The sequence below is a fragment of the Staurois parvus genome, unplaced genomic scaffold, assembly GCF_062004578.1.
Source record: "Staurois parvus isolate SC_StPar_1 unplaced genomic scaffold, SC_StPar_1.0 ptg000879l, whole genome shotgun sequence".
Classification (NCBI taxonomy): domain Eukaryota; kingdom Metazoa; phylum Chordata; class Amphibia; order Anura; family Ranidae; genus Staurois; species Staurois parvus.
The window spans coordinates 1,678,412-1,695,599 of record NW_028318675.1 but is presented as its reverse complement, the minus strand read 5'-3'; the positions used below and the strand labels follow the sequence as shown (position 1 = coordinate 1,695,599).

Genomic DNA, 17,188 nt, shown 5'->3' with positions numbered 1-17,188 from the left:
CCGAGAGGTTAGGAGAAGGAGGGTGCCTAGTGAGGGGGTGAGATAGTGGAGGACCGGGGTTTGGGGAGATATCCCCAGCGATTAGGAGAAGGAGGGTGCCTGGTGTGGGGGTGAGATAGTGGAGGACCACGGTTTGGGGAGATATCCCCAGAGGTTAGGAGGAGGATGCCTGGTGTGGGGGTGAGATAGTGGAGGACCAGGGTTTGGTGAGATATCCCCAGAGGTTAGGAGAAGGAGGATGCCTGGTGTGGAGGTAAGATAGTGGAGGACCGGGTTTGGGGAGATATTCCCAGAGATTAGGAGAAGGAGGGTGCATGGTGTGGGGGTGAGATACTGGAGGACCAGTGTTTGGGGAGATATCCCCAGAGGTTAGGCGAAGGAGGATGCCTGGTGTGGAGGTGAGATACTGGAGGACCAGGGTTTGGGGAGATATCCCCAGAGGTTAGAAGGAGGATGCCTGGTGCGGGGGTGAGATAGTGGAGGACCAGGGTTTGGGGAGATATCCTCAGAGGTTAGGAGAAGGAGGGTGCCTGGTGTGGGGGTGAGATACTGGAGAACCAGGGTTTGGGGAGATATCCCCAGAAGTAAGAAGAAGGAAGGAGCCTGGTGCAGGGGGAAATAGTGAAGGACCAGGATTTGGGGAGATTTCCCCAGAGGTTAGGAGAAGAAGGAGGGTGCCTGGTGTGGAGGTGGGATAGTGGAGGTCCAGGGTTTGGGGAGATATCCCCAGAGGTTAGGAGAAGAAGAAGGGTGAGGAAAGTAAGATGGGAGTGGGATGTACATGAGCGCACATGCCTTCCAGTCCTGGTGTTTGGGTCAGCAGGAGGTGATGAGAGCAGTAGTAGGGAGATGGTAGCAGTGAGGGGGAGATGTATACGTTTTGGGGTGGAGTAGAGGGGTAAAGAAGTGAGATTTTGGGAACGCAGGAAAGTAATATGAAAAGGAGAAGTAGAGGGGACATATGAAAGGCACACGGAGTGGGACTTAGACTTGTAAGAGATCTTTCCCGGGGTGTTTGCTCCCAGTCTGTCCAGCGTTTCTTGTTGTATCTTCCTGCTGCTTGAGTTCTGCTTTAGTTCAACTGCTTCTTAGCACTCCATCAATTTTTTTTTTCAATTCTTTTATTATAAATATATCAAAATAAAAGTCAGTTTTACCATGGTTCCAAAAAAAATCAAATAAAGTTCCATTTTTACATAAAACAAAGCATATTTCTGCAAATGTCAAGAGAAACTTATATTACAATTGCCAAAAAAAAAGTTCCCGTGTATTTACTCACATAAGGAAAGAAAAAAAGACAGAAAGGAACAAAACGCATGAAAATAACCAAAAACAGAAGTCTTGTCTTTCATTCAAACTGATGACTTGGTCCTCACGATATGTCAGAAATTGCTGATTCACTCTGTGGAACCTTTCAGACATGGAACTTTTGCATGTAACCCCACATGTCCCTATTCTATACAATAATCACTCCTATTCTACCGCTCCACCCACCCAGTCCAGCCCTTGTATGAAGGCCTGCAGGGAAGACAAAAAACTAGGTAAATACACAGTACCAACCATAAAAAGAAAGGGCCTCAAAGCCGCATACAGGATGTTCTTAGCACTCCATCAATGCAGCACTCACTCAAAAGCAGAACCCCATCAGTGACTGTGCCCCCCATCACTGATCTCCTACCATCAGTGACTGTGCCCCCCATCAGTGATCTCCTACCATCAGTGACTGTGCCCCCCATCAGTGATCTCCTACCATCAGTGACTGTGCCCCCATCAGTGATCTCCTACCATCAGTGACTGTGCCCCCCATCATTGATCTCCCCCCATAAGCTGATCTAAATTTATAGGGAGATGGCCAAATGTGCACTCATCTCCGCCCCAATTAGGAACTGATAAGGATCACATGAATAGGGAGGTTGATTCTCAAACAGACCAGACACAGGCCACAGTCATAAAACGGTAATAAGATGTTATGTTCTATTTACACCCAGTAACCCCCCCCCCGTCATGTCCGTCCTCTTCCTCCATAGTCATGTCTGTTCTCTTCCTCCATAGTCATGTCTGTCCTCTTCCTCCATAGTCATGTCCTTCCTCTTCCTCCATAGTCATGTCCGTCTTTTTCCTCCATAGTCATGTCCATCCTCTTCCTCCATAGTCCTGTCTGTCCTCTTCCTCCATAGTCACTGTGACATCTTTTATGTCCAGCAGATGATGATACACATCAATATTTAGAAGGACACAAGGATCTCTACAAGGACGTCATGATGGACAATCAGCCGCCCCTCACATCACCGGGTAAGAGGAGACTTTATTGTAAAGGAGAGAGCAGTACGGAGGATCCACCTAGATCCCCCATCATCTGATAAACACATAGAAACAATGGATTCAGTCAGTGTGTGTGTTTCCTACAGATGGATCCAGTCATGGGAACCCACCAGAGAGATGTCCCCGTCCTCTGTATTCCCGGGATTCCACACAGGAAGGTCACACCATCCCTCACCATCATCAGGTAGATGATGACAATTATTGGTAGTTGTGATTTATACACAGCATGTTTGTTACAATGAATGTTTTATTATATCTTTCAGAGTGGAATCCTCGGGGATGATAATATTGATGTTAAAGAAGAGTATAAAGAGGAGGATGAGGAGTATGGAGTGATGGAGGAGTTTTCAGAAGGACACAAGGATATGATGGAGCCACCTAATACCAGGAACCCACCAGAGAGATGTCCCCGTCCTCTGTATTCCCGGGATTCCACACAGGAAGGTCACACCATCCCTCACTATTACAAGGTTGGTGGGATGGAGCATCTAGAACATGGACTTGTAAAGATGATGTGTGGATATTTTATGTGATATTTTCTCTCATTTCCTTGATTTAGAGTGGAGATCCAATCGATATAGAATTTGAGGTGAAAGCAGAAGAAGAAGAGGCGTATGTGAGGGATGATCAGCAGTCTATGGAGGAGGATGGAATAACGGGGACATTTATAGAGGAGGACACTCCTACAGAGATGAGCACAGGTGGGTCATGAACACTAAATCCATTCCTCCACCCATACTGCTCACTGATTGGTCCAGAGTAGGGCGGGGACTGGGTGATATCAGCCTGTAATCCCCTGGTCACTTTCCTGAGCTGTGTTCCCCGTCCTGTATTCCTGGATTTCTCTCGGATAATCTTCCTTCTCTGTGCTGCAGACAAAAGAATCCAGGACTTTCCTACAGCAATCCCCCCTTATCCCCCCCTTATGTATTATACATGGAGATCATATCCCCCCTTATGTATTATACATGGAGATCATATCCCCCCTTATGTATTATACATGGAGATCATATCCCCCTTATGTATTATACATGGAGATCATATCCCCCCTTATGTATTATACATGGAGATCATATCCCCCCTTATATATGATACATGGAGATCATATCCCCCCCTTATGTATTATACATGGAGATCATATCCCCCCTTATGTATTATACATGGAGATCATATCCCCCCTTATGTATTATACATGGAGATCATATCCCCCCCTTATGTATTATACATGGAGATCATATCCCCCCTTATGTATTATACATGGAGATCATATCCCCCCTTATGTATTATACATGGAGATCATATCCCCCTTATGTATTATACATGGAGATCATATCCCCCCTTATGTATTATACATGGAGATCATATCCCCCCTTATATATGATACATGGAGATCATATCCCCCCCTTATGTATTATACATGGAGATCATATCCCCCCTTATGTATTATACATGGAGATCATATCCCCCCCTTATGTATTATACATGGAGATCATATCCCCCCTTATGTATTATACATGGAGATCATATCCCCCCTTATGTATTATACATGGAGATCATATCCCCCCTTATGTATTATACATGGAGATCATATCCCTCCTTATGTATTATACATGGAGATCATATCCCCCCCTTATGTATTATACATGGTGATCATATCCCCCTTATGTATTATACATGGAGATCATATCCCCCCTTATGTATTATACATGGAGATCATATCCCTCCTTATGTATTATACATGGAGATCATATCCCCCTTATGTATTATACATGGAGATCATATCCCCCCCTTATGTATTATACATGGAGATCATATCCCCCCCTTATGTATTATACATGGAGATCATATCCCCCTTATGTATTATACATGGAGATCATATCCCCCCTTATGTATTATACATGGAGATCATATCCTCCCTTATGTATTATACATGGAGATCATATCCCCCCTTATGTATTATACATGGAGATCATATCCCCCCTTATGTATTATACATGGAGATCATATCCCCCTTATGTATTATACATGGAGATCATATCCCCCTTATGTATTATACATGGAGATCATATCCCCCTTATGTATTATACATGGAGATCATATCCCCCCTTATGTATTATACATGGAGATCATATCCCCCCTTATGTATTATACATGGAGATCATATCCCCCCCCTTATGTATTATACATGGAGATCATATCCCCCCTTATGTATTATACATGGAGATCATATCCCCCCCTTATGTATTATACATGGTGATCATATCCCCCCTTATGTATTATACATGGAGATCATATCCCCCCTTATGTATTATACATGGAGATCATATCCCCCCTTATGTATTATACATGGAGATCATATCCCCCTTATGTATTATACATGGTGATCATATCCCCCCTTATCTATTATACATGGAGATCATATCCCCCCTTATGTATTATACATGGAGATCATATCCCCCTTATGTATTATACATGGAGATCATATCCCCCCTTATGTATTATACATGGAGATCATATCCCCCCTTATGTATTATACATGGAGATCATATCCCCCTTATGTATTATACATGGAGATCATATCCCCCCTTATGTATTATACATGGAGATCATATCCCCCCTTATATATGATACATGGAGATCATATCCCCCCTTATGTATTATACATGGAGATCATATCCCCCCCTTATGTATTATACATGGAGATCATATCCCCCCTTATGTATTATACATGGAGATCATATCCCCCCTTATGTATTATACATGGAGATCATATCCCCCCTTATGTATTATACATGGAGATCATATCCCTCCTTATGTATTATACATGGAGATCATATCCCCCCCTTATGTATTATACATGGTGATCATATCCCCCTTATGTATTATACATGGAGATCATATCCCCCCTTATGTATTATACATGGAGATCATATCCCTCCTTATGTATTATACATGGAGATCATATCCCCCTTATGTATTATACATGGAGATCATATCCCCCCCTTATGTATTATACATGGAGATCATATCCCCCCCTTATGTATTATACATGGAGATCATATCCCCCTTATGTATTATACATGGAGATCATATCCCCCCTTATGTATTATACATGGAGATCATATCCCCCCTTATGTATTATACATGGAGATCATATCCCCCCTTATGTATTATACATGGAGATCATATCCCCCCTTATGTATTATACATGGAGATCATATCCCCCCTTATGTATTATACATGGAGATCATATCCCCCTTATGTATTATACATGGAGATCATATCCCCCTTATGTATTATACATGGAGATCATATCCCCCCTTATGTATTATACATGGAGATCATATCCCCCCTTATGTATTATACATGGAGATCATATCCCCCCCCTTATGTATTATACATGGAGATCATATCCCCCCTTATGTATTATACATGGAGATCATATCCCCCTTATGTATTATACATGGAGATCATATCCCCCCTTATGTATTATACATGGAGATCATATCCCCCCTTATGTATTATACATGGAGATCATATCCCCCCCCTTATGTATTATACATGGAGATCATATCCCCCCTTATGTATTATACATGGAGATCATATCCCCCCCTTATGTATTATACATGGTGATCATATCCCCCCTTATGTATTATACATGGAGATCATATCCCCCCTTATGTATTATACATGGAGATCATATCCCCCCTTATGTATTATACATGGAGATCATATCCCCCTTATGTATTATACATGGTGATCATATCCCCCCTTATCTATTATACATGGAGATCATATCCCCCCTTATGTATTATACATGGAGATCATATCCCCCTTATGTATTATACATGGAGATCATATCCCCCCTTATGTATTATACATGGAGATCATATCCCCCCTTATGTATTATACATGGAGATCATATCCCCCTTATGTATTATACATGGAGATCATATCCCCCCTTATGTATTATACATGGAGATCATATCCCCCCTTATATATGATACATGGAGATCATATCCCCCCTTATGTATTATACATGGAGATCATATCCCCCCCTTATGTATTATACATGGAGATCATATCCCCCCTTATGTATTATACATGGAGATCATATCCCCCCTTATGTATTATACATGGAGATCATATCCCCCCTTATGTATTATACATGGAGATCATATCCCTCCTTATGTATTATACATGGAGATCATATCCCCCCCTTATGTATTATACATGGTGATCATATCCCCCTTATGTATTATACATGGAGATCATATCCCCCCTTATGTATTATACATGGAGATCATATCCCTCCTTATGTATTATACATGGAGATCATATCCCCCTTATGTATTATACATGGAGATCATATCCCCCCCTTATGTATTATACATGGAGATCATATCCCCCCCTTATGTATTATACATGGAGATCATATCCCCCTTATGTATTATACATGGAGATCATATCCCCCTTATGTATTATACATGGAGATCATATCCTCCCTTATGTATTATACATGGAGATCATATCCCCCCTTATGTATTATACATGGAGATCATATCCCCCCTTATGTATTATACATGGAGATCATATCCCCCCTTATGTATTATACATGGAGATCATATCCCCCTTATGTATTATACATGGAGATCATATCCCCCTTATGTATTATACATGGAGATCATATCCCCCCTTATGTATTATACATGGAGATCATATCCCCCCTTATGTATTATACATGGAGATCATATCCCCCCCCTTATGTATTATACATGGAGATCATATCCCCCCTTATGTATTATACATGGAGATCATATCCCCCCCTTATGTATTATACATGGTGATCATATCCCCCCTTATGTATTATACATGGAGATCATATCCCCCCTTATGTATTATACATGGAGATCATATCCCCCCTTATGTATTATACATGGAGATCATATCCCCCTTATGTATTATACATGGTGATCATATCCCCCCTTATCTATTATACATGGAGATCATATCCCCCCTTATGTATTATACATGGAGATCATATCCCCCTTATGTATTATACATGGAGATCATATCCCCCCTTATGTATTATACATGGAGATCATATCCCGCCTTATGTATTATACATGGAGATCATATCCCCCTTATGTATTATACATGGAGATCATATCCCCCCTTATGTATTATACATGGAGATCATATCCCCCCTTATGTATTATACATGGAGATCATATCCCCCTTATGTATTATACATGGAGATCATATCCCCCCCCTTATGTATTATACATGGAGATCATATCCCCCTTATGTATTATACATGGAGATCATATCCCCCCTTATGTATTATACATGGAGATCATATCCCCCCTTAATCTCCTCTTCTCAGTAGAGAATACATTCAGTTCCTCTCCTCATAGGTGATCTCCTCCATGCCTCGTATCAGTTTGGTTGCCCTTCTCTGTACTTTCTCCAGTTCCCCAATGTTCTTTTTGTGAATTGGAGCCCAAAACTGAACTGCATATTCCAGATGAGGTCTTACTAATGATTTGTACCGGGGGAGGGGGGGTGATATCTCTCTCTCTGGAGTCTATACCTCTCCTAATACAAGAGAGGATTTTGCTCGCTTTAGAATCCGCAACTTGGCATTGCTGCCATTATTTTGCTTGTGATCTACTAGAACCCCCAGATCCTTCTGCACCATTGACCCCCCCAGATCCTTCTCCACCATTGACCCCCCCAGATCCTTCTCCACTACTGACCCCCCCAAGATCCCTCTCCACAATTGCATCCCAGATTCTTCTCCAAGATTGATTCCCCCCAGATCCTTCTCCACTATTGACACCCCAGATCTTTCTCTACCATTGCCCCCCCCCCAGTTGTACCCCCCTAGTATGTATGATGCATATTCTTAGCCCCCCCCAGTGCAGAACCTTCTATTTATCACCATTAGCCCTCATTGGCCCCATAGTCCCCCAATTACACAGAGCATTGAGGTCGGCTTGTAAGTTGGAGACATCCTGTAAGGACGTTATTCCCCGGCACAGCTTGGTGTCATCTGCAAAGACTGGAATGGGGTTTATAATCTCACACCCCATATTGTTTATATATATATTAATAAGTAAGGGTCCCAACACGGAACCTGGGGTACCCCACTAATAACACTGAACCCTGGGGTACCCCACTAATAACACTGAACCCTGGGGTACCCCACTAATAACACTGAACCCTGGGGTACCCCACTAATAACACTGACCCTTGGGGTACCCCACTAATAACACTGAACCCTGGGGTACCCCACTAATAACACTGAACCTTGGGGTACCCCACTAATAACACTGAACCTTGGGGTACCCCACTAATAACACTGAACCCTGGGGTACCCCACTAATAACACTGAACCTTGGGGAACCCAACTAATAACACTGAACCTTGGGGTACCCCACTAATAACACTGAACCTTGGGGTACCCCACTAATAACACTGATCCTTGGGGTACCCCATTAATAACACTGAACCCTGGGGTACCCCACTAACACTGAACCTTGGGGTACACCACTAATAACACTGAACCTTGGGGTACCCCAATAACACTAAGCCTTGGGGTACCCCACTAATAACACTGAACCTTGGGGTACCCCACTAATAACCCTGAACCTTGGGGTACCCCACTAATAACACTGAACCCTGGGGTACCCCACTAATGACACTGAACCTTGGGGTACCCCACTAATAACACTGAACCTTGGGGTACCCCACCAATAACACTGAACCCTGCGGTACCCCACTAATAACACTGAACCTTGGGGTACCCCACTAATAACACTGAACCCTGGGGTACCCCACTAATAACACTGAACCTTGGGGTACCCCACTAATAACACTGAACCTTGGGGTACCCCACTAATAACACTGAACCCTGGGGTACACCACTAATAACACTGAACCTGGGGGGTACCCCACTAATAACACTGAGCCTTGGGGTACCCCACTAACACTGAACCCTGGGGTACCCCACTAATAACACTGAACCTTGGGGTACCCCACTAATAACACTGAACCCTAGGGAACCCCACTAATAACACTGAACCTTGGGGTACCCCACTAATAACACTGAACCTTGGGGTATCCCACTAATAACACTGAACCCTGGGGTACCCCACTAATAACACTGAACCTTGGGGAACCCCACTAATAACACTAAACCTTGGGGTACCCCACTAATAACACTGAACCCTTGGGTACCCCACTAATCACACTGAACCTTGGGGTACCCCACTAATAACACTGAACCTTGGGGTACCCCACTAATAACACTGAACCCTGGGGTACCCCACTAACACTGAACCCTGGGGTACCTCACTAATTACACTGAACCTTGGGGTACCCCACTTATAACACAGAACCCTGGGGAACCCCACTAATAACACTGAACACTGGGGTATCCCACTAATAACACTGAACCTTGGGGTACCCCACTAATAACACTGAACCCTGGGGTACCCCACTAATAACACTGAACCCTGGGGAACCCCGCTAATAACACTGAACCTTGGGGTACCCCGCTAATAACACTGAACCTTGGGGAACCCCACTAATAACACTGAACCTTGGGGAACCCCACTAATAACACTGAACCCTGGGGTACCCCACTAATAACACTGACCCTTGGGGTACCCCGCTAATAACACTGACCCTTGGGGTATCCCACTAATAACACTGAACCTTGGGGTACCCCACTAATAACACTGAACCTTGGGGTACCCCGCTAATAACACTGAACCTTGGGGTACCCCGCTAATAACACTGAACCCTGGGGTACCCCGCTAATAACACTGAAAGTTGGGGTATCCCGCTAATAACACTGAACCTTGGGGTACCCCACTAATAACACTGAACCCTGGGGTACCCCACAAATAACACTGAACCTTGGGGAACCCCACTAATAACACTGAACCTTGGGGTATCCCACTAATAACACTGAACCTTGGGGTACCCCACTAATAACACTGAACCTTGGGGTACCCCACTAATAACACTGAACCTTGGGGTACCCCGCTAATAACACTGAACCTTGGGGTACCCCACTAAGAACACTGAACCTTGGGGTACCCCACTGACACCCCTAGACTATTCAGTGTATGAATCATTAACCACTACTCTCTGAATACGATCTTTTAGCCAGTTTTCTATCCATTTACATTCAGATTTTTCCAGCCCATAGACTTTACCTTACACATTAGACGTCTGTGGGGAACTGTGTCCAAGTATACCACGTCCACCGCCACCCCTCTGTCCAAGTACACCACGTCCACCGCCACCCCTCTGTCCAAGTATACCACGTCCACCGCCACCCCTCTGTCCAAGTATACCACGTCCACCGCCACCCCTCTGTCCAAGTATACCACGTCCACCGCCACCCCTCTGTCCAAGTATACCACGTCCACCGCCACCCCTCTGTCCAAGTATACCACGTCCACCGCCACCCCTCTGTCCAAGTATACCACGTCCACCGCCACCCCTCTGTCCAAGTATACCATGTCCACCGCCACCCCTCTGTCCATGTATACCACGTCCACCGCCACCCCTCTGTCCAAGTGTACCACGTCCACCGCCACCCCTCTGTCCAAGTATACCACGTCCACCGCCACTCCTCTGTCCAAGTATACTATGTCCACCGCCACCCCTCTGTCCAAGTATACCATGTCCACCGCCACCCCTCTGTCCAAGTATACCACGTCCACCGCCACCCCTCTGTCCAAGTATACCACGTCCACAGCCACCCCTCTGTCAAAGTATACCACGTCCACCGCCACCCCTCTGTCCAAGTATACCACGTCCACTGCCAACCCTCTTTCCAAGTATACCACATCCACCAGCTCCCCTATGTCCAAGTATACCATGTCCACCACCAGCCCTCTGTCCAAGTATACCACGTCCACCGCCACCCCTCTGTCCATGTATACCACGTCCTCCGCCACCCCTCTGTTCAAGTATACCATGCTCACCGCCACCCCTCTGTCCAAGTATGCCACGTCCACAGCCACCCCCTTTCCAAGTATACCACGTCCACCGCCACCCCTCTGTCCAAGTATACCACATCCACCGCCACCCCTTTGTCCAAGTATACCTCATCCACCGCCACCCCTCTGTCCAAGTATACCACGTCCACAGCCACCCCTCCGTCCAAGTGTACCACATCCACCGCCACCCCTTTGTCCAAGTATACCTCATCCACCATCATCCCTCAGTCCAAGTGTACTACATCCACCGCCATCCCTCTGTCCAAGTATACCACGTCCACAGCCACCCCTCTGTCCATGGATTTGCTAACCTCCAATCTAACCTGTTTCTTGATGGTTTAATCCCAGCTCACCTCTACATGTTGTCTACAGTAAACATTTAAGCTTTCACTGATTACAGAATACTAATACTGTGAGTCCTGACCCTTATACTATATAACTTGTACATTACATACTCCTGACCCCTGCACTATATACTCTATGTTGTACATTACATCCTCCTGACCCCTGCACTATATACTCTATGTTGTACATTACATACTCCTGACCCCTGCACTATATACTCTATGTTGTACATTACATACTCCTGACCCCTGCACTATATACTCTATGTTGTACATTACATCCTCCTGACCCCTGCACTATATACTCTATGTTGTACATTACATACTCCTGACCCCTGCACTATATACTCTATGTTGTACATTACATACTCCTGACCCCTGCACTATATACTCTTTGTTGTCCATTACATACTCCTGACCCCTGCACTATATACTCTATGTTGTACATTACATACTCCTGACCCCTGCACTATATACTCTGTTGTACATTACATACTCCTGATCCCTGCTCTATATTTTCTATGTTGTACATTCCATACTCCTGACCCCTGCACTATATATTCTATGTTGTACATTACATACTCCTGACCCCTGCACTATATACTCTATGTTGTACATTCCATACTCCTGACCCCTGCACTATATATTCTATGTTGTACATTACATAGTCTTGACCCCTGCACTATATACTCTATGTTGTACATTACATACTCCTGACCCCTGCACTATATACTCTATGTTGTACATTACATACTCCTGACCCCTGCACTATATACTCTATGTTGTACATTACATACTCCTGACCCCTGCACTATATACTCTATGTTGTCCATTACATACTCCTGACCCCTTCACTATATACTCTATGTTGTACATTACATACTCCTGACTCCTGCACTATATACTCTATGTTGTACATTACATACTCCTGACCCCTGCACTATATACTCTTTGTTGTCCATTACATACTCCTGACCCCTGCACTATATACTCTATGTTGTACATTACATACTCCTGACCCCTGCACTATATACTCTGTTGTACATTACATACTCCTGATCCCTGCTCTATATTTTCTATGTTGTACATTCCATACTCCTGACCCCTGCACTATATATTCTATGTTGTACATTACATACTCCTGACCCCTGCACTATATACTCTATGTTGTACATTCCATACTCCTGACCCCTGCACTATATATTCTATGTTGTACATTACATACTCCTGACCCCTGCACTATATACTCTCTGTTGTACATTACATAGTCTTGACCCCTGCACTATATACTCTATGTTGTACATTACATACTCCTGACCCCTGCACTATATACTCTATGTTGTACATTACATACTCCTGACCCCTGCACTATATACTCTATGTTGTACATTACATACTCCTGACCCCTGCACTATATATTCTATGTTGTACATTACATACTCCTGACCCCTGCACTATATACTCTATGTTGTACATTACATACTCCTGACCCCTGCACTATATACTCTCTGTTGTACATTACATAGTCTTGACCCCTGCACTATATACTCTATGTTGTACATTACATACTCCTGACCCCTGCACTATATACTCTATGTTGTACATTACATACTCCTGACCTCTGCACTATATACTCTATGTTGTACATTACATACTCCTGACCCCTGCACTATATACTCTATGTTGTACATTACATACTCCTGACCCCTGCACTATATACTCTATGTTGTACATTACATAGTCCTGACTTCTGCTCTCCTCCCTCCCCCCACTGCTATATATACACATAATATGGACTCTCTTTTGTTTCCCCCATTTCCTCCCAGCTGGACATTTTATATCGGATGATGTGATTGGAGCACAGACTTTTACATGGTGATAATAATGTGATCACATCCTCCAACTTTGGACCCTTAAACAGAAAGTGATAATGAGGGAGGAGTCAATACCCCAATGATGGTGGTCTTCAGGATCAGTCCAGTCTTCATCTTGGTTGTTCTCCCCCCATCCTCACTCTCTGACCTCTGGTGGGGCTCAGCCCCGCTGTTCTTCATGACTAAATCATGGACTAAATAAGGAAGTGCAGTACTTCTTGTGTTGGGAAGATGGCGATGAGTGATAGAGGGGGTGGGACCCTCGTCCTATAATCCCCTCATCACTGTCCCTCCTATAAAATACAGTTCTGGTTGTTTCCTCACTCTCTGACTAAGGTCCATGAATAAAGAAATGACCTGGTAGGAGATCAGAGGAGCCATTTCCTAGTTCCCTTGAGGGTGGAATTGTAAGCTCCTCAGAGACCAAGCTGCCTGATGTGGGCGGAGTCCTGGTTTGGGGGAACCAATCAGCTCCTGTCTAGTAATCCTCTTTGTCTTTGTATTTTAGTCCATGGCCGGGAGATGAGGAAAACCTCCGAGGATTGTCTCACTTTGTCTCCAGACTGGAAAGTAGAAGATGAGGACATCACACAGTATAGTCCAGGAGAAAACCCGGCTCCCTCCAATGTCCATCCGGCACCACCCAGTGTAGATGGACCATCAGATTCCTCGTATCCTGAGGAACCTCAGACTGTGCGGGACCGGGCCGGCCTTCCAACAGGGAAGAGGTTCTGCTGTACTGAGTGCGGGAAGGGTTTCTGTTCTAAATTCCATCTTAATGTGCATAAAAGATCTCACACGGGGGAGAAGCCGTATTCCTGTCCTGAGTGTGGGAAATGTTTTTCACAGAAGTCCTATCTTCACACACATCAAAGATCTCACACAGGGGAGAAGCCGTATTCCTGTCCTGAGTGCGGGAAATGTTTTATACGGAAATCCTATCTTCACACACATCAGAGATCTCACACAGGGGAAAAGCCATTTTCCTGTCCTGAGTGTGGGAAATGTTTTTCAGTGAAGTCCAATCTTAACACACATCAAAGATCTCACATGGAGGAGAAGCCGTATGCCTGTTCTGAGTGTGGGAAATGTTTTTCAGAGATGTCCATTCTTCATAAACATCAGAGATCTCACACGGGGGACAAGCCGTATTCCTGTCCTGAGTGTGGAAAATGTTTTTCAGAGAAGTCCAGTCTTCATACACATCAAAGATCTCACACGGGGGAGAAGCCATATTCTTGTCCTGAGTGCGGGAAATGTTTTTCACAGAAGTTCAGTCTTCATGAACATCAGAGATCTCACACGGGGGACAAGCCATATTCCTGTCCTGAGTGCGGGAAATGTTTTTCACAGAAGTCCAATCTTTACACACATCAGAGATCTCACACAGGGGAAAAGCCATATTCCTGTCCTGAGTGCGGGAAATGTTTTTTACAGAAATCCTATCTTCACACACATCAAAGATCTCACACAGGGGAGAAGCCGTATTCCTGTCCTGAGTGCGGGAAATGTTTTACACGGAAATCCTATCTTCACACACATCAGAGATCTCACACGGGAAAAGCCATTTTCCTGTCCTGAGTATGGGAAATGTTTTTCAGTGAAGTCCAATCTTAACACACATCAAAGATCTCACATGGAGGAGAAGCCGTATGCCTGTTCTGAGTGTGGAAAATGTTTTTCAGAGATGTCCATTCTTCATAAACATCAGAGATCTCACACGGGGGACAAGCCGTATTCCTGTCCTGAGTGTGGAAAATGTTTTTCAGAGAAGTCCAGTCTTCATAAACATCAAAGATCTCACACGGGGGAGAAGCCATATTCTTGTCCTGAGTGCGGGAAATGTTTTTCACAGAAGTTCAGTCTTCATGAACATCAGAGATCTCACACGGGGGACAAGCCGTATTCCTGTCCTGAGTGTGGGAAATGTTTTTCACAGAAGTCCAATCTTTACACACATCAGAGATCTCACACAGGAGAAAAGCCATATTCCTGTCTTGAGTGCGGGAAATGTTTTTTACAAAAATCCTATCTTCACACACATCAAAGATCTCACACGGGGGAGAAGCCGTATTCCTGTTCTGAGTGTGGAATAGGTTTTTCAGAGATGTTCTGTCTTCATAAACATCAGAGATCTCATGCAGGGGAGAAGCCACTTTCCTGTCCTGAGTGAGGGAAATGTTCCTCACTGAAGTCCTGTGTTCCTGTACATCTGGGATCTCACACAACCCTGGAGGTGTATTAGTGCCTTGAGTGTGGGAAATGTCTTCTAGGTGAATGTTGCTGGACATCCCAGCTCTCATGTGGGGAAGAAGCACACCCTGATATACACCTCAGATATACTCCATGGCTGATCTTCATCATGGAAGAAACAGTTCATAAGGAGATCAGAGGTCCCCAAAGACATGGATGAAGTGTGGGACCGGGTCGGCCATTGATAGCAGAAGAATAAAAATGGAATCCTGACCTAGAGCACTGGGCTGACTTTTCATTGGGTTGCAGAATACAGTGAAGGAAATGTGTATTTGCTCCCCGGCTGATGTTGAATGTTCGCCCCTCACACAGAAATGATCGGTCTAACAATGGAACGTTCGGTGTAACACTGAGAGACAGAATACAACAACAAATTCAGCAGAAATGCGTCTAACAAATGATGACTGATCTGCATGTTCATGAGGGAAAGAAAGATTTGATCCCCTATCATTCAGCAGGATTTCTGGCTCCCAGGTGTCTCTCATACTGGTAACAAGCTGAGATTAGAAGCAGTCTCTTAAAGGGAGTGCTGCTAATCTCATTGTGTTACCTGTATAAAAGACACCTGTCCACAGGAGCAATCAAACCATCAGATTCCAAACTCTCCACCATGGCAAAGACCAAAGAGCTGTCCAAGGATGTCAGGGACAAGATGGTAGACCTACACAAGGCTGGACTGGGCTACCAAACTATGGCCAAGCAGCTTGGTGAGAAGGTGACAACAGTTGGTGCAATCATTCACAAAGGGAAGAAACACAAAACAAGTGTCAGTCTCCCTAGGTCTGGTGCACCATGCAAGATCTCACCTCGTGGAGTGTCAATGATCATGAGAACAGTGAGGAATCATCCCAGAACTACACGTGAGGATCTTGTCAATGATCTCCAGGCAGCTGGGACCGCAGTCACCAAGAAAACAATTGGTAACACACTACGCCGACAAGGACTGAAATCCTGCAGTGCCCGCACGGTCCCTCTGCTCAAGAAAGCACATGTCCAGGCCTGTCTGAAGTCTGCCACTGAACATCTGAATGATGCCGAGGAGGACTGGTGGGAAGTGTTGTGGTCAGAGGAGACCAAAATCCAGCTCTTTGGCATCAACTCAACTCGCCGTGTTTGGAGGAGGAGGAATGCTGCCTATGACCCCAAGAACACCATCCCAATTGTGAAACGTGGTGGTGGAAACATTCTGCTTTGGGGGTGTTTATCTGCTAAGGGGACAGGGCAATGTACCGTCTAATCTTGGGTGAGAACCATCTTCCTTCAGCCAGGGTATTGAAAATGGGTGGTGGATGGGTGTTCCAGCATGACAATGACCTGAAACACACGGCCAAGGCAACAAAGGAGCGGCTCAAGAAGAAGCACATTAAGGTCCTGG

At 44.7% G+C, this 17,188-nt stretch overlaps 2 protein-coding genes across 2 annotated transcripts; both read left to right on the top strand.

Annotated features, from left to right (window-relative positions):
• Positions 1–238: 238 nt before the first annotated feature.
• Positions 239–3,034, top strand: LOC149443038 (uncharacterized). Its single transcript, XM_089655970.1, has 3 exons — positions 239–253; positions 2,586–2,792; positions 2,882–3,034. Exons 1-3 carry the CDS (start codon positions 239–241, stop codon positions 3,032–3,034), a joined length of 375 nt encoding a protein of 124 aa, XP_089512096.1.
• An 11,048-nt stretch (positions 3,035–14,082) lies between these two features.
• Positions 14,083–16,137, top strand: LOC149443037 (uncharacterized). Its single transcript, XM_089656003.1, has 2 exons — positions 14,083–15,123; positions 15,206–16,137. Exons 1-2 carry the CDS (start codon positions 14,083–14,085, stop codon positions 15,731–15,733), a joined length of 1,569 nt encoding a protein of 522 aa, XP_089512129.1. The 3' UTR covers positions 15,734–16,137.
• Positions 16,138–17,188: the final 1,051 nt, after the last annotated feature.